The sequence below is a fragment of the Chiloscyllium plagiosum genome, chromosome 3, assembly GCF_004010195.1.
Source record: "Chiloscyllium plagiosum isolate BGI_BamShark_2017 chromosome 3, ASM401019v2, whole genome shotgun sequence".
Classification (NCBI taxonomy): Eukaryota; Metazoa; Chordata; class Chondrichthyes; order Orectolobiformes; family Hemiscylliidae; genus Chiloscyllium; species Chiloscyllium plagiosum.
In genome coordinates, this window is record NC_057712.1 from 133,485,499 (window position 1) to 133,504,373 (window position 18,875).

At 40.6% G+C, this 18,875-nt stretch overlaps 1 protein-coding gene across 1 annotated transcript in view; it reads right to left on the bottom strand.

Moving 5' to 3' along the window:
* LOC122540182 (dynein axonemal heavy chain 8-like) overlaps positions 1 to 18,875 on the bottom strand; it is a 1,320,893-nt gene that overhangs the window by 635,242 nt on the left and 666,776 nt on the right. Inside the window, exon 34 of the mRNA XM_043675532.1 lies at positions 527 to 664. Within this exon, the coding sequence (XP_043531467.1) occupies positions 527 to 664 (138 nt within the window). The remainder of the gene's footprint in view (positions 1 to 526; positions 665 to 18,875) is intronic.

The following is an 18,875-nucleotide window of genomic DNA, read 5'->3' on the forward strand; positions in this document are numbered from 1 at the left end:
AGCTTCCAGCATCTGTAGTAATTTGATCCCCCATCTTAGTTTTGTTGGTTTTATCATTTGGTGAATATCATAAAATATCTGTAGATTGTGCAAATCTTCAGTTAAAAGTTGAGAGCTGTCATTTCAAAATATTTTTGTGCCAGTTATTTGGTGCTCCTCATAGTGGTTGATTTTGCAGAAACTTCACAAAAATACCCTTTATTTAATTACTTTATCTTTCTAGTCTTTTGCATTTTTGCTTTGATTATTAAACTATGCTATTTCTCTATTAAAAAGGCCACAATTTTGCTAATACTGAGATATTCAAACAGTGGGCTGTTTTACATTTTAAAGTCTTATATAATTAAGCATTATGAGTTAGTCACATTGCATGACATATTGTTAAGTCTTCAGAAATACGTTAGCAAATCAGGAATGTTATGGGATGTATCATTGGGCCATTCTTGATAATGTATTCTTGAACTGAAAGTGCTATTAAATATATACTGTAAGAAATAGCTATATGTGTTGGATATAATTCAGTTACCTGTTTTGAAAGTCCAGTAGTTCAGCGTTAATTTTCTCAATGTCCAGCTCAGTCCACAACACATCATAATAACCATTAATATTATTCATCACAGCATCATACAGACTATACAATTTCTGCAATAGACTCAGCTCTTTCCTGGAGAGAAAACAAAAACAGCAACACCATTATTAAAATAAGGGAACATATAGGAGCAAAAGAACAGGAGGAGGCCTTTCAGCTCCTTGACTTTGTTCCACTACTCAATGAGATCATGGCTAATCTGTGGTTTAACTCCATATAACTGTATTTGGCCCACATTGATTAATATTCTTTCTTAACAAATATTCATCTCCCTTAGATTTAAATTAACAATTGATTTAAAAATCATTGCCATTTTTGGAAGAGTTTCAAACATCTACCATTACTTTCCAAACATTTCTCCTGAATGTCTTGGCCTTACTTTTAGACCATCCCCCTAGTTCTAGAATCCTCAATCAGTGAAAGTAGTTTAGCTTTATCTACCCTGTCATTTCCTGTTAATAGCTTGAAGACCTTAAAATGTCACCTTTAACTTTTTAAATTTTAGAGCAAATAGGCTTAATTTGACAACATGTGAATTTTTTTTATTAGTTTTGGATTTGAACTTTACACAAGAGACAGTAGTTCTGGCCCCTTGAATAACAGTGAAGAATTGGTTCACCTTGCTCCGTTGAGCAAGCTCACACTGCAGCTATTGGCTAGAAGTGGGATGTACACTGTTGTTATCAGATAACTTGATCATTGAAAAAGGGTTCAGGAAATCAGGTTATGATTGATTATTTCATGCGTACATGGGGCAATCAGTTTTAAGATGGAATCGAGTATTAGGGAATTAATAGCAGCCCATTTGTAAAATCTAGACCTAATCATTTGGAGTCATCATGACTTCTCATGAAAGATAAATCGTGCCTGACTAATTTCTTAAAGTTTTTCAAGGAAGCCTCAACCAGAAAAGATAGAGGGAAACCAGTACTTGCATTGTATTGGCACCTCTGGAAGGCATCCAATAAGATGCATCATAAATCTTGTCACAAAACTTATGGTGTTGGAGGTAGTATATTAGAATGGATAGAGAATTGGCTTATGGGCATGAAACAGCAAGTGGAGATTAGGGATTCATTTTCAGGTTGGCAACTTGTAACTAGTGGGTTCCACAGGGATCAGTGCTGGGACTACAAATGTTTACAATATATATTGGGTAATATATATGGTAACCATAAGCTGATTAACCTAACATCTATTATTGGGAAAAAATAAATTATTAAGAAAGTCATAGCAAAACATTTGTAAAATCATAATTTAATCAAGCAAAGTCAGAATGGCATTCTGAAAGGCAGATGGTGTCTGACTAATATATTAGAGATTTTCAAGGAAGTTTCAACCAGAATGAATAGAGGGGAACCAGTAGATGTGTTGTATTTGCATTTCCAAAAGGTATACAACAAGACACTTCACTAAAGATTGAGTCCTAAGGTAAAAGTGCATTATGTTGGATGTAGTATATTGGTATGAATTGGCTAATGGGCAGGAAAAAGCAGATGGGGACAAGGCATTTTGTTTTAGGTTGTCAACTATAAACAGTGGGTTCCACACGGATTAGTGCTGGGACTGCAACTTTTTACAATATATATGAATGACTTTGAGGAAGGAAACAAATGTACTTCAGCCAAATTTTCAGACAAGACAAAAATAGCATGGCAGGTATAACTGCACATCTTTTGATCAGGTGAGGATAAAATCAGAAACAAAAACAGAAGTTGCTGTAAAAGCTCAGTAGGTCTGACAGCATTTGTGAAGAGAAATCCAAGTCAATGTTTTAGGTCTGATGACCCTTCCTCAGAACTGACAATAGCAAGAAAAATGTTGGTTTATACAGAGAAGATAGGGTGGGGAATGGGGGCAAGGAGTAAATGATAGGTAGAGATAGAGCCCAAAGAGAAAGATGAACAATTGGACAGATAAAGGAGTTGATAACGATTTGGCTAAGAAGACAAAGAGCTGTTAATGGAGACTGTTAGCTAACAATAGGCAGTGTGTAATGGCAGACTATGCGATAATAAGGCCTGGTGTGCGTGATAGGAAGTTAGGATACGGGGGAGTTCAGGCCCTAACATTAGTATTGAACTCAGTATTGAGTCTGAAGGGCTGTAGGATCGCCAAGCAAGAAATGAAGTCTTGATCTTCCAGCTTGCACTCTGCTTTGCTGGAGCACTGCAGCAAGCCTGGGACAGGGATGTTGAGCAGGGAACAGGGTGATGTATTAAAGGAGCAGACAACAGGAAGCTCAGGGTCATTTCCAATACAGAGGAGACCACATTATGAGCAGTGGATGCAGTAGACTAAATTGTGTGAAGTGCAGGTAAAGTGCTGCTTCACCTGAAATGTGGTCTCCTCGACTTTGGGGAAATTAAGTGTAGACTGGGTGTTATGGACCAGGGCCTACTCCACACAACATTTTTAAGTAGGCAGCCAGACCGCAACTTTTTTATTTGTTTTTGATAAGTGTATTCCCAAAGTGAATTAGCTGGTCCGACTGCCAAGTATTAAACAAACAGAATTTATTCACAAAATTACAGAATGAAACACAAAGAACAGAAAATAGAAAACCGGATAACTTATCCTATCCAAATCTGACAGACTATCCCTGACTGAATGATGCTGTAGTAAAGATATTTTCAACAATCCCCATATACAGATCGCTTAACACAAAGATTAAAAATGACACAAGAAGCTTACATGTTTCAAGTCAGAGGATAGAGTACAGCAGTCTTTTTCACACATCCCCTGTTGCAACTAAGTCTAATCTAAACAAAGTCATAGATAGAGTCATAGAGATGGACAGCATGGAAACAGACCCTTTGGTCCAACTCGTCAATGCCGACCAGATATCCAAACCCAATCTAGTCCCACCTGCCAGCACCTGGCCAATATCCCTCCAAACCCATCCAAATGCCTTTTAAATGTTGCAATTGTACCAGCCTCCATGGTTTCCTCCGGTGGTTCATTCCATACACGTACCACCCTCTGTGTGAGAAAGTTGCTCCTTAGGTCTTTTTTGTATCTTACCCTCTCACCCGAAACCTATGCCCTCTAGTTCTGGACTCACCCACCCCCACGGAAAAGACTTTGCCTATTTATCCTATCCATGCCCCTCATAATTTTTAAAACTCTATAAGGTCACCCCTCAGCCTCTGACACTCCAGGGAAAACAGCCTGAGCATACTCAACCTCTCCCTATAGCTCAAATCCTCCAACCCTGGCAACATCCTTGTAAATCTTTTCTGAACCCTTTCAGGTTTCACAACATCTTTCTGATAGGATGGAGACCAGAATTGCACGCAATATTCCAACAGTGGCCTAACCAATGTCCTGTACAGCTGCAACATGACCTCCCAACTGCTGTACTCAATACTCTGACCAATAAAGGAAAGCATACCAAACACCTTCTTCACTATCCTATCTAACTGCAACTCTACTTTCAAGGAGCTCTAAACCTGCACTCTAAGGTCTCTTTGTTCAGCAACACTACCTAGGACCTTACCATTAAGTGTATAAGTCCTGCTAAGATTTGCTTTCCCAAAATGCAGCACCTCACATTTATCTGAACTAAACTCCATCTGCCACTTCTCAGCCCACGTTGTAATCTGAGATCACGTTGTAATCTGAGATAGCCTTCTATGCTGTCCACTATACCTCCAATTTTGGTGTCATCTGCAAACTTACTAACTGGGCCTCTTATGCTCATATCCAAATTATTTATATAAATGACGAAAAGTAGTGGAACCAGCACCAATCATTGTGGCACTCCACTGGTCACAGGCCTCCGGTCAAAATAAACTCTCCACCATCACCCTCTATCTTCTACTTTGAGCCAATTCTGTATCCAAATGGCTAGTTCTCCCTGTATTCCATGAGATCTAACCTTGCTAACCAGTCTCCCATAGGGAACCTTCAGCCGAATGCCTTACTGAAGTCCATATAGATCATGCCCACCGTTCTGCCCTCATCAATCCTCTTTGTTACTTCTTCAAAAACTCAATCAAATTTGTAAGGCATGATCTCCCACACACAAAGCCATCTTGACTATCCCTAATCAATCCTAATCAATACATGTACATCCTGTCCCTCAGGATTCCTTCCAATAACTTGCCCACCACCAAGGTCAGGCTCACTGGTCGATAGCTTCCTTGCTTGTCCTTACCACCCTTCTTAAAGAGTGGCACCACTTTAGCCAACCTTCAGTCTTCCGGCACCTCACCTGTGACTATCAATGATATAAATATCTCAGTAAGAGGCCCAGCAATCACTTCCCTAGCTTCCCACAGAGGTCTAGGGTACACCTGATCAGGTCCTAGGGATTTATCCACCTTTACTCATTTTCAAGACACCCAACACTTCCTCCTCTGTAATATGGACATTTTTCAAGAAGTCACTATCTATTTCCATACATTCTATATCTTCCATACCCTTTTCCACAGTAAATATTGATGCAAAATCCTTGTTTAGTATCTCCCCCATCTCCTGCGGCTCCACACATAGTCTGCCTTGCTGATCTTTGAGAGGCCCTACTCACTCCCTAGTTACCCTTTTGTCCTTTATGTATTTGTAAAAACCCTTTGGATTCTCCTTAATTCTATTTGCCAAAGCTATCTCATGTCCCCGTTTTGCCCTCCTGATTTCCCTCTTAAGTATACTCCTACTTCCTTTATACTCTTCTAAGGATTCACACAATCTATCCTGTCTATACCTTACATATGCTTCCTTCCTTTTCTGAACCAAACCCTCAATTTCTTTAGTCATCCAGCATTCCCTATACCTACCAGCCTTCCCTTTCACCCTAACAGGAATATACTTTCTCTGCACTCTCGTTATCTCATTTTTAAATGCCTCCCATTTTCCAGCTGTACCTTTACCTGCGAACATGTGCCCCAATCAGCTTTCAAAAGTTCTTGCCTAATGCCATCAAAATTAGCCTTTCTCCAATTTAGAACTTCAACTTTTAGATCTGGTCTATCCTTTTCATCACTATTTTAAATCTAATAGAATTATGGTCACTGGCCCCAAAGTGCTCCCCCACTGACACCTCAGTCACCTGCCCTGTCTTATTTCCCAAGAGTAAGTCAAGTTTTGCACCTTCTCGCGTAGGTACATCCACATACTGAATCAGAAAATTGTCTTGTACACACTGAACAAATTCCTCTCCATCTAAACCCTTAACACTATGGCAGTACCAGTCTATGTTTGGAACGTTAAAATCCCCTACCATAACCACCCTATTATTCTTACAGATAGCTGAGATCTTCTTACAAGTTTGTTTCTCAATTTCCCTCTGACTATTAGGAGGTCTATAATAAATCCCAATAGGGTGACCATCCCTTTCTTATTTATTAGTTTCCACTCAAATAACTTCCCTGGATGTATTTCTGGGAATATCCTTCCTCAGCACAGCTGTAATGCTATCCCTTATCAAAAATGCCACTCCCCCTCCCCTCTTGCCTCCCTTTCTATCCTTCCTGTAGCATTTGTATCCTGGAACATTCAGCTGCCAGTCCTGTCCATCCCTGTGCATATTTCTGTAATTGCTATGATATCCCAGTGCCATGTTCCTAACCATGAGTTCATCTGCCTTCCATGTTCGGTCTGTTGAATTGAAATAAATGAAGTATGATTTATCAGTTCTACCTCGTTCTCTGCTTTGTCCCTGCATGCCCTGACTGTTTGGTTTGCCTTTGTTCTCAACTGTACCAGTCTCAGATTGAAATGTTTTCTCACTTTCTCCCTGGGTCCCACCCACCCCACCTTACTAGTTTAAATCCTCCCTCGAGCAAATCTCCCTGCAAGTATAATAGTCCCCTTCCAATTTAGATGCAATCTGTCCTTCTTGTACAGGTCACTTCTACCCCAAAACGGCTTCTAATGATGCAAAACTGTGAACCCTTCTCCCATACAACAGCTCCTCAGCCATGCATTCATCTGCTCTATCCTCCTATTCCTGCCCTCACTAGCTCGTAGCACTGGGAGTAATCCAGATATTACTACTCTCCAGGACCTCTTTTTTAAAGTCCTACCTAACTCCCTGTAATCATCCTTCAGAATCTCAACCTATTCCTTCCTATATCGTTGGTCCCAATGTGTACAATAACCTCCTGCTGACCCCTCTCCCCCTTAAGAACATTCTGCACCCTCTCAGAGACATCCTTGATCCCGGCACCAGGGAAGCAACACACTATTCTGATTTTTTGCTGCTTACCACAGAAATGTCTGTCTGTACCTCAGACTAGAGAGTCCCCTAAGACAATCGATCGTTTGGAACCGAACGTACCTCTCATTACATTACAGCCAGTGTCAATACCACAAACTTGGCTGTTTGTGCTACTTTCCCCTACATCACCCCCTACATTTTCCAAAACAGCATACTTGTTTGAAATGGGGATAGCCACAGAAGACCCCTGCACCACCTGCCTATCTCTCTTACCTTTCCTGGAGTTAACCCATCTATGTGACTGTATCTGAGACTTTGTCACCTTCCTATAACTGCCATCCACCACACCTCCTTGCTCTTGTAAATTTCTCTTGCCTCTAACTGCCTCTCCAACCAATCTATTCGATCTGATAGGATTCGCAACCAACGGCATTTATTGCATATATATTCCTCAGTAACCCGTAAACTCTTGCTAAACTCCCACATCCGAAAAGAAGAGCATATCATTCTACTCAGGGCCATTTTTGCTTCTTGCAATCTACAGACTAGAAAATAGCACTGTCTTGTTCCTCTACAAAACACTGCTCCAAGTTAAATTAATACTTATGGCTTATACTTTAAGTTTAATCAAGAGACATAGCTCAATAAAACATATCACCAAGGAAGAACCCATTCTATTCACTGCTGCAGTCTTATTTTAAGACCACGCTTAAAACATCCACTTCTCTGTTTCTGTGCTATGACCTCTTTCAACAGGTTTCTCCAAGATCACTTGTGAATTTCGCTGTTTTTTAATTTTCCCAGATGCACTCCGATATCCAGTGATACATGTATTCAACAGCAAAGGCAGTAACTGCTAACTCTGTCAGTTAGCAATGTGGGTTTCTTACTCTCTCTCTCTCTCCTGCACTGACCTCACCATGTGCTTCCTTTGTCTGCTCTTCTCCCTTTTAAAAGTGCTGTTGTTTTGAGTTTATTTTCCCAAAGTTCCAAAACAATGCAACAGCATATCTGTTACAGCCAGAAATGTTTCCCATCCTCCATCTTGGATTACCCAGAATCCTGTCCTTATCCAGAATCCTGTCTGTGGTGCTGGAAAAGCACAGCAGGTCAAGCATCATCCCAGGAGCACGAGAATCAACATTTTGTGCAAAAGCCCTTCATCCTGGTGAAGCGCTTTTGCCCGAAACATTGATTTTCCTGCTGCTCAGAAGCTGCCTGATCTGCTGTGCTTTTCTAGCACCACCCTCTCAACTCTGATCTCCAGCATCTGCAGTCTTGACTTTCGCCTAATCTAAATGAAATCTAGCTACACAGCTAGCTGGCCACTCTGCTTTGATTATACCGTTTTTTTAAAACATGAAAGGCTTAGGCCGGAGGCATTATCTGTTTTCCGGGTAAAGAGAAAAAGCCCCAATAAACCATCCAAACTTCAGACATGATGGAACCTTGGGTTGGTTAGAAAAAACCAAGGACAATCTGACCTTGTCAAAGGAACAGGTTCATCATACCTGCACCATGATAAAAAAAAAGAAACATCAATATCTAAAGATGGCTTCATTTTTAAAACCCCCCAAAAAATTGGTTACTACTCTAAAACACACATTACACTGACTACAAATATGCAAACATCTCCCACCACTGAACGCCTCTGTTTCTCAATCGAGTCTTGACAATGCATCAGTAATCACTTTTTCTCAGCCTGCCACATGCACAATTTTTAAATTGAATGGCTATGACAACAAGCTCCATCTAAACAGTCTGGCATTTCTGTCCTTAAATTTCTCCACAAATTTCAGTGGGTTATGATCAGTGTTTGTGATTGTCTCAGATGTGTTGCTGGTAATACAAACACTGAAATGTTGTAGTGCCAACACCAAGCTCAAAATCTCTTGCTCAGCTGTTGAATATGTCTGCTGATGAACATTCAACTTCCTGGAGAAATACCCAATAGGTCTTTCTACCTTCTCATCGTCTTACTGCAAGAGCATAGCAATGACACCCACGTCACTCATATTGAAAGCCACCTTGAATGGCTTTGCATCATCTGGTGTGGTTAATACTGGGACAGTGGTTAACACAGCTTTTCGGCTGTTGAATGCCTTTTGACAGTCTGCTGTCCACTGAAACTTCCTGCCATTTTTTAGCAATTCAGTGAGTGGAGCAGCCGCACTGCTAAAATTTGGCACAAACTTTCAGTAAAATCTACTCAATCCCAGGAACCATAATACTGCTCTTTTTGTCAACAATATAGGAAACTCCCCAATTACTTTTATTTTTGCATTCAATGGGGCATTCATGCCCAATAACATTGCCCAGGAAGGTGACTTGGGCTCTGGCAAATTCACTTTTAGCTCGGTTTACCACCAAGCCTGCCTTCCGAAGTCGATCGAACAAGGCCAATAAATGCTGTAAATGTTCCTTCCATGTGTGATTAAAAATCACCAGGCCATCGATGTAAACCACACAGTTGGGTAATCTGGCAATGACCTTGTTAGCCAGTCTCTGAAATGTGGCCGGAGCATTTTTCATGCCAAATGGCATGACTTTAAACTGATACAGTCCATTTGACGTTATGAAAGCCGAAATTGCCTTTGCTCTTTTTGGCAAAGGGACCTGCCAATCTGAGCAAGTTCAACTGAGGAAATGTAAGTTGCTTGTCCCACCTTTTCAAAGCAGTTTTCCAACTGCGGAATTGGGTATGCATCAGTCTTTGTAACTGCATTGACTTTGCAATAGTCCACACATAACCGTTGGGTACTATCTGGCTTTGGCACCATTACTATGGGTGAGCTTCACTCACTGTAACTCACTTTCATTTTGTCGGCTTGGAGCATGCATTCAATCTCCAGCTGAACCTGTGCCAACTTTACAGGGTTATGTCTATAAGGATGGTCTTAATCAGAACAGCATCTCCTGTATCTTCATCATGCACAATTAGTATAGTACTTCCCAGTTTATTTTCACATATCTCCCCATGTGATAGTAATAACTCTTTCAGGCCATTTCAATTTTTCTCAGGAAGGTAGCTCAATAATTTATCCCAATTTTTGACAACTTCCTCACTATCCAACTTGATTTGAGGAATGTCCAGTTCAGAATCCTCTGAACTGGGTTCTTCCTTCTGTGTTGCAATCATTAACACCTTCTCCTCTTGTTTTCCTTCCCTATCAAAATACCTTTTGAGCATATTCACATGACATACCCTGTGCGATTTCTTCCTATCATTAGTCCTCATCAAGCAGTTCACCTCACTCAATTTCCTTTCTATTTGACAAAATCCACTAAACCTTGCTTTTAAAGGTTCACCTATTACTGGAAGTAACACTAATACCTTATTCCCAATAGCAAAATTGTGAGTTTTGATTACTTGTCCGCTTCTTGTTTCATTGCATGCTGCAATACTTTTAAATGTTGTCTAGCCAACTCCTCAGCTCTTTTTAATTGGTCTTTAAAATTTGACACATAGTCCAAATCCATGATCTCTGAATTCTGACTTAATGATTTCTCCTCAATCAATTTGAATGTCCCTCTCATTTCATGCCCAAAAACTAATTCAAATGGATTGAATTTGGTTGATTTGTTTGGTGCAATGCTGATTGCAAAAACATAAACAGGATTTTCTTATCCCAATCATAAGGATAATCCTGACTATAAGCCCTCAACATGGTCTTTAATGTTTGATGCCACCTTTCTAGTGCTTCCTGAGATTCTGGATGGCAGTCAGTGGGTTTGAGTTGTTTTATTTCTCAGCTGTCCATAATTTACTTGAATAGTTTGGATGTGCAGTTTGACCCTTGATCCAACTGTATCTCTATTGGTGGTCCATATCTAGTAAAAAAAATCGAGTAATTCATCTACAGTTCTTTTAGTTGTGATATTGTGTAATGAAACGGTCTCTGGAAATCTAGTTGATACATCCATTATTGTTAACAAATACTGATTCCCGCTTTTTATTTAAGGTAGGGGACCTACACAATCAATCAAGACTCTTGTAAAGGGTTTCTCAAGTGCAGAAATAGGTATTAAAGGTGTGTTTTTATTACTACCTGTGATTTTCCAATTACCAGACATGAATGACACATCTGGCAAAATTCAACTCCATCCTTGTGCAGTCCAGGCCAGCAAACAAGTCTTTGTATTTTAGCCTGTGTTTTCCTCACTCCTAAATGACCACTAAGGGGTAGCTCATGCATCACTCACAACACTTCTGTTCTATACCCCACTGGCAATACAATCTGATGAATTTCTGCCCATTTCTCATCTGCCTGAATTTGTGATGATCTCCATTTCCTCATTAAGACATCATTTTTCAGATAACAACAGTCAGGGATACGTTTAGACTCTTTCTCTGTGTATGCCTTTTGCTACAACTACTTTAAATTTTCAACTTTCTGCTACAACTCAATGAATTTTGCAGAGCTAAAGATATTTGCATGATTACCTATTTGCTCTTGTTTTGTCTCAACTATCTGATTGAACAAAGTGTCTGCTAATGCCACTTCAGCTTCCTTATCTGTATCCTTTATCTCTACTGTTTCAACTGGTGACTTTGTGACCTTGTCACTGCACAATCAGGGAAGATTCCCAGATAAGAGCACTGCATTGCTTCAATTGCCTAAGTCTTCACTGGCTTTTTAACTACAGTAGGCAGCATAATACCGGTGAATCGGCTATATCATTCACAAGGACAAATTGTATTCCTGGAGCTGAGAGTTGTCCAGTATTCCTACCACAAATTCTCCACTCCTTTCTGGACATTCTAACGTCATTTTAAATAATTGAGCACGTTTGTCTCACCATGAATTCCTGTTACCAGTATCTGTTCTGGCAATAGTCCTTCAGGAGTATGCATTGCCTCATCCTTCAGCATCACAGACTAAGAGAATCCTGTGTCCCTTAATACTATTACCTCCTGACCTAGTACTCCTGGCTTATGTGAATAAACTTTACCTTCGCAGGTATACTTTTTGAGCAGATCTGACATTTCCTTTTTAACCTACCTCTGATCAGCTTGTATAATCTGGCGCAGCTTTCCAGCTTCCACTATGCTTTCTGTTACCATTCCAACAAAACTCCCAGACCTGTCCTGTTTTCCTACATCTGGCTTTTTCCTAGCCCACGAACACTGTGATTTCATGTGGACTACTTTATTACAATGAAAATACTAGAGCTTTTTAACTTCCTTGTTCTCTTCAAGGGTTTCCTTTTTACCCTGAGGTAAGTTATTCTTGTGATCTTCACTGAGATCTATCTTTCCCTTTCCACGTGAGGATTTCTCTGAGCCCTAATTTCAACCCCTCATGGACTTAAATTGGTTCTGGAAGCCAAATTGTGTTTTATGGATCAGTTCATAAACATCAGTCACTTCAGCTAATAACTTTGCCATTTTAACTCTCTGCTCTTCAACGAGTTCACACTACATCAGGCAGTGAATTTTTGAACTTCTCCAAAATAATTGTCTAAGAACATCGTAAGTTTCCTCTATTTTTAAAGCTCTTATCCACCTATCAAAATTAATTTGTTTGAACCTTTCAAACTCAGTGTAGGTTTGAGCAGAGTCCCTCCTTCATTTCCTGAAATATTGTCTATAGGCTATGGTACAAGCTCATATGTATTAAAGATAGCTTTTTTCACCTCCTCAAACTCCCCAGATACCTCCTCTGATAGTGATGTGAATACCTCACTAGCCCTACCTACAAGTTTGGTTTGGATCAACAAAACCCACATGGTCACTGGTCACTGCATTTGTTTAGCCACCTTTTCAAACGAGGTGAAAAATCCTTCTCACCAAATTTAGGCAATGCTTGATCATACTTAAACAATTTCTCACTCGGCTCCTGACTACTAGGAGCTTGCTCGTCCTCAGGCTCTTCCTCACGAAGCCTACCTTCAGCCTTCATTACCATCCTTTTAAACTGACTTTCTTTTCTCAGTGTCATTTTCTGAAGTCCAAAGTCTCTCTTTTTCTTTCTCTTCTGCTAAAGCCCTTCATTATTTTTCTTTCTCTTCTGATTTTAATTGGAACTCGAACGGTTTCATTTTTGTTTCTAACTGAAGCGCCTTCATTTGTAATTGATGTTTAGCTATCTCTACAAATCCTGATGGGGTTTCCAGCAAATTTCAATGCTGAGCTACTGCTGCTGTCATCTTATCTTTCCTCATGTTAGCAGGTAACGTCAGCTCCAGCTTGTCTACTAATTCCCACAACTTGGACTTGTTTGCCTTTTGTAAAACCCCCAAGGTCACCTTTTCCACCTTCAGAATCTCCTTGGTGACTGAAAGAGCCATTGCTGTCCGAGCGCTGTTTAAACGAACCAAATCAACACCCGAAATAAAAGACACTAACATCTACCACTTGCTGTTTAAATCCCGGACGAGCGCCCAATCTGTTATGGACCTAGCCAGACCCCTCAAAATATTTTTAAGTGGGTAGCCCAGAGCATAGAACATAGACCATTACAGCGCATTACAGGCCATTTGGCCCTCAATGCTGCGTCAACCTGAAGCCCATCTAATCTACACTAGTCTATTTGCGTCCATATGCCTATCCAATGAATATTTAAATGCCCTTAAAGTTGACCAGGCTACTACTGTTGAGGCAGTACATTCCATGCTCCTACTTCTCTCTGAGTAAAGAAACTACCTCTGACATCTGCCCTACATCTATCACCCCACAATTTAAAGCTACGTCCCCTCATGCTAGCCATTGCCATCTGAGGAAAAAGGCTCTTACTGTCCAACCTATCCAACCCTCAGATTATCTTATATATCTCAATTAAGTCGCCTCTCAACTTTCTTCTCTGTAACAAAACCAGCCTCAAGTCCCTCAGCCTTTCCTCATAAGACCTTCCCTCCAAACCAAGCAGTATCCTTGTAGATCTCCTTTGAACCCTTTCCAAAGTTTCCACATCCTTCTTATAATGCAGTGACCAGAATTGTACACAATACTACAAATGTGGCCGCACCAGAGTTTTGTACACCTGCAGCATGATTTCATGGTTCCGAAATTCAATCCCTCTACCAATAAAAGCTAGTACACTGTATTAATAACCATATCCACCTGGGTGGCAACTTTCAAGGATCTACTTACCTGGACACCGAGGACTCTCTGCTCATCCACACTACCAAGAATCTTACCATTAGCCCAATACTCATCATTCCTGTTACTCCTTCCAAAGTGAATCACCTCACACTTTTCTACATTAAACTCCATTTGCCATCGCTCAGCCTAGCTCTGCAGCTTATCTATGTTTCTCTGTAACTTACAACATCCTTTTTCACTATCCACAACTCTACCGACCTTAGTGTCATTTGCAAATTTACTAATCCATCCTTCTAAGCCTTCATCCAGGTCACTTATATAAATGACAAACAACAGTGGCCCTAAAACAGATCCTTGCGGTACACCACTAGTAATTGAACTCCAGGATGAATATTTCCATTAACCACCACTATCTGTCTTCTTTCAGCTAGCCAATTTCCGATCCTGACTGCTAAATCACCCTCAATCCCATGCCTCTGTATTTTGTGCAAAAACCTACCATGGGGAACCTTATCAAATGTCTTACTGAAATCCATATACACCACATCAACCACTTTACCCTCATCCACCTGTTTGGTCACCTTCTTAAAGAACTCTCAAAGGCACAACCTACCCTTCCCAAAACCATGTTGACTATCCCTAATCAACTTATTCATCTCTAGATGATTATAAATTCTATTTCTTATAACCTTTTCCAACACTTTACCCACAATCGTAGTAAGGCTCACAGATTTATAATTTCCAGGGTTGTCTCTACTCCCTTTCATGAACAAGGGAATAATCCACACCGTAACTTTGTTTTTGATGAGTGTACAATGGATATTTCCGGAGTGAATCAGCTGGTCTGATTGCCAAGTTTTAAACAAACAGAATTTATTTACAAAATTACGGAATGAAACACAAAGAACAGAAAATAGAAAACCGGATAATTTATCCTATCCAAACCTGACAGACTATCCCTGACTGAATGATGCTGTTCCAAACAAGCAAATCCCTTAACACAAAGATTAAAAATGGCACAAAAAGCTTACAGGTTTTAAGTCAGAGGAAAGGGTACAACAGCCTTTTTCGCACATCCCCTGTTGCAACTAACTCTAACCTAAATGAAGGCTAGCTACACAGCTAGCTGGCAATTCCCTCTTGATTATACCAATTTTCTTTAAGACATGAATGGCTTAGGCCAGAGGCATTATTGGTTAGGAGTCAATAAAAAGGGCCCCAATGAACCATTCAAACTTCAGACATAATGGAACCTTCAGTCATTTAGAAAAAAAACAAGGGCAATCTTACCTTGTCAAAGAAACAGGTCTGTCACATGGGGAAATCACTTTGAAGATATAGAATCCCTACAGTGTTGCAATAGGCCACTTAGCCCAAGAAGTCCACATTGACCCTCCAAAGAGTAACCCACCCAAACTCATTCCCATAATCTAATACACTACATTTACACCTGACTAATACATCTAACCTATACATCCCTGAACACTATAGGCAATTTAGCATGGCCAATTCACCTAACCTGCACATCTTTGGATTGTGGGAGGAAACCCATGCAGGCACGGGGAGAATGTGCAAACTCCACACAGTCACCTGAGGCTCGAATTGAACCCAGGACCCTGGCACAGTGAGGCAGCAGTGCAAACGACTGAGCCACGTGCCACCCCACCTATGTCATGCCCCCAAGAAAGACCCTCAGCTGCCTGCCACTTCAATATACCACCCTGTTCCCAGGCCAACATCTCTGTCTCAGGCTTGGTGTAGTCGTCCAGTGAAGCTCAGTGAAAGCTGGAAGAACAACACCTCATTTTCCACCTAGGGACCTTGCAGCCCTCTGGACCCAATATTGAGTACAATAATTTTAGGCCTGAATTCCCCCATGTCCTCATCCCCTACCACACATACCAGGCCTTGTTATCACATCGTCTGCTTTACACACTACCTATTGTTAACCACTAACAGCCTCCAGTAACAGCTATTTACCCTCCCCAACCAGATCTTTATTGACTTGTTTAGTCTGTCCAACTATTCTTCTCTCTTTGGACTGTATCCCTACCTAGCATTTACTCTTTACCCTATACCCCCACCCTATCTTCTGCATGTATATCAACATTTTCCTAGCTTCCATCGGTTCTAAGGAAGAGTCACCAGACCTAAAACATTAATTCTGATTTCTCTTCACAGATGCTGCTAGATCTGCTGAGCTTTTCCAGTAACTTCTGCTTTTGTTTTTGATTTACCACATCTACAGTTCTTCCAGTTTTTAGTGAGGATAAAATCAGTCATGGCAGTGGATGTCTTTAAATGGATAATAAGGTACTCAATACCACAAAATCTATGGGCTCTGACTTGTGTTGCAGAACTTGGCACACCTCTAGGCACATTCCTCTGGAACAGTCAGAAAACTACCACCTACACAGCAATGTGAAAACACAGATGACATTAACACGGAATAAGTTTGATCCAAATCTGAATCCTTCCTTAAGAGATCATAGGTTTTAGTTTTACACTTTTGTTCCCAATGAAAGCAGTCACTGAACATATTACATGAAGCTGCTGAAGTTCTTTAAATATAAAAAAACTACAGGTTTGTCAAAAAAAGCAAGTTGTATATAAAATAATTTGAAATATCTTAACATTTACCCTATCCATGCCCCTCATGATTTTATAAACCTTCATCAGGTCACCCCTAAGCCTATGATGCTCCAGGGAAAATAGCCCCAGACTATTCAGCCTCACACTCTCTTTTCCGAACCCTTTCAAGTTTCACAACATCCCCTCTTCCTATAAGAGGGAGACCAGAATTGCACACAATATTACTTTGACCAGATGATACTGTTCCATTGCAGTCTCTCCCAGAGATACAAAGCTACAGACTAATTTACTGCCTTGTTAGGAATATAGGAAGAGGAGTAGGTCAGTCAGCCTGTCAAGCCTGCTCCACTTTTCAATACAATGATGTCTGAGCAAATACTTCAATTCCTTTTCCCTACCTCATCCCATAATCCTCTGCACCATTCGTAACCACAAATCTATCAATCTCTAACTGAAATATACTCACAGAATAAGCTTCCACAGACCACAATGGTAGAGAACTGCAAAATTCACAACACACTGAGTTTTATGAGAGTGAACAGGTTCGCTCAACTCTCAACTTGGTGGCTCAGTGGTTAGCACTGCTGCCTTACAGCACCAGGGACCTGGATTCAATTCCAGCCTCAGGCAACTGTCTGCGTGGAAGTTGCATGTTCTCCCTGTGTCTGCGTGGGTTTCCTCCCACAATCCAAAGATGTGCAGGTCAAGTGAATTGGCTGTGCTAAATCGCCCATAGTGTTAGGTGCATTAGTTAGGGCTAAATGTTGGAGAATGGGTCTCAGTGGGTTACTCTTCAGAAGGTCAGTGTGGACTTGTTGGGCCAAATGGCCTGTTTCCACACTGTAGGGAATCTAATCTATACAAGCTTGCTCATGATTTTGAAAACCTATATCACATCTCATCTTAGCTTCCTTCTCTACGAGGAACAGTCTCAATCTCTTTAATCTATTCTATATCTGAAGGCCCTCTTCCCTGGAAATATTTTTGTAAATCAATTCTGCACTCTCTCGCATGCATTTACATCCCTCCGATAATGTGGCACCCAGAATATTTACACTAATGGCATAACTGGTGGGGCAGTGGGGCATGCTGCATTAGGACATCTCAATCCATGTCCAAATGCAGCAAGTCCTGGATAATATCCAGTTTGAGCTGGTGAGCACAAAACATTCACGCTAAACAAGTGCCAGAAAATTACCATCTCCAACGAAAGAGAATCTAAACAATGTCCTTGACATTCAATGGCACTACCATCGCTGAATTCCTCACTCACAATGTCCTGGAGTTTACCACTACCAGAAACTGGAATGGATGTCATGTCAATACAATGGTACAGGTAGGTCAGAGGCTAGGAATCCCACAGCAGACTTTCAGACTCTCCAAAGCCTGTCCACCATTTACAAAACACAAGATAAGAAGTGATGGGATACTCCCCAATTGCCTGGATGCGTGCAGCTCAAATACCACTCAAGATACTTGACATTATCCAAAACAAAGCAGCCTGCTTGACTGGCATCACATTCACAAACATTCATGTTCTCTACCACAGATGTTCAGTAATATAAATGTGCACCATGTTGCATTGCAGAAATTCATAAATGCTCCTCAAATAGCATCTTCCAAAGCCACAATGACAATCATCTAACACTTAACCTCAAATATCTCAAATGACAAGAACTCCAAATACATGGGAACACCATCACCCACAAGTACCCTTCCATGTTATTCACCACCTTGATTGGGAAATATATCACCATTCCTTCACGTTAATGGGTCAAAATGTAATTCTGTTCTTAATGGAATTGTGGGTCTACCTACATCTTGTGGACCACAGCCATTGAAGAAGACAGTTCATTATCATCTTCACAAGGAAAACTAGGGATGGGCAACAAATGCTGGCCGAGAGAATGACGCTCAAATCTCATGAATGAGTTAAAATAAATCATAAGTTGGACAGTCGAAGTACTGATCACAAACATGAATATCATAAAATTGGACATGGAGCAATAGTATTTGGGAAAAAGATAAAAAGACAGCTATCAGGTTTTGCATAATTCTTTAAAATTTCTGTGTCTTTACAAATAGTGGACAGCAACAAGAAAAAAAAACTGTTTTTGATTACTGGAGATTTAGCAAGGTAACTGCATAATTTCACAGCAAAGAATTTGAAATCAATTGTCAGCTCTGTTTTTGTGGTTGTGTTCCTGCAATCGCAGCTGATCAGGAGCTGAGGAGTGGTTCACAAGTGAAGCTGATTAGTTCTCAGATGGTTGAGCAGGTTGAAACTGGAAATAAATTACAGACACAGAAAGAGAGAGAGAGAGAGAGAGAAAAGGTAGAAAGATATAGAAGGATATGCAATTTTCCTTCCCATCAGAAGCTGGTTGTTCTCTGTAATAGGAGAAAGTGAGGTCTGCAGATGCTGGAGATCAAAGTTGAAACTTTATTGCTGGAACAGCACAGCAGGTCAGGCAGCATCCAGGGAACAG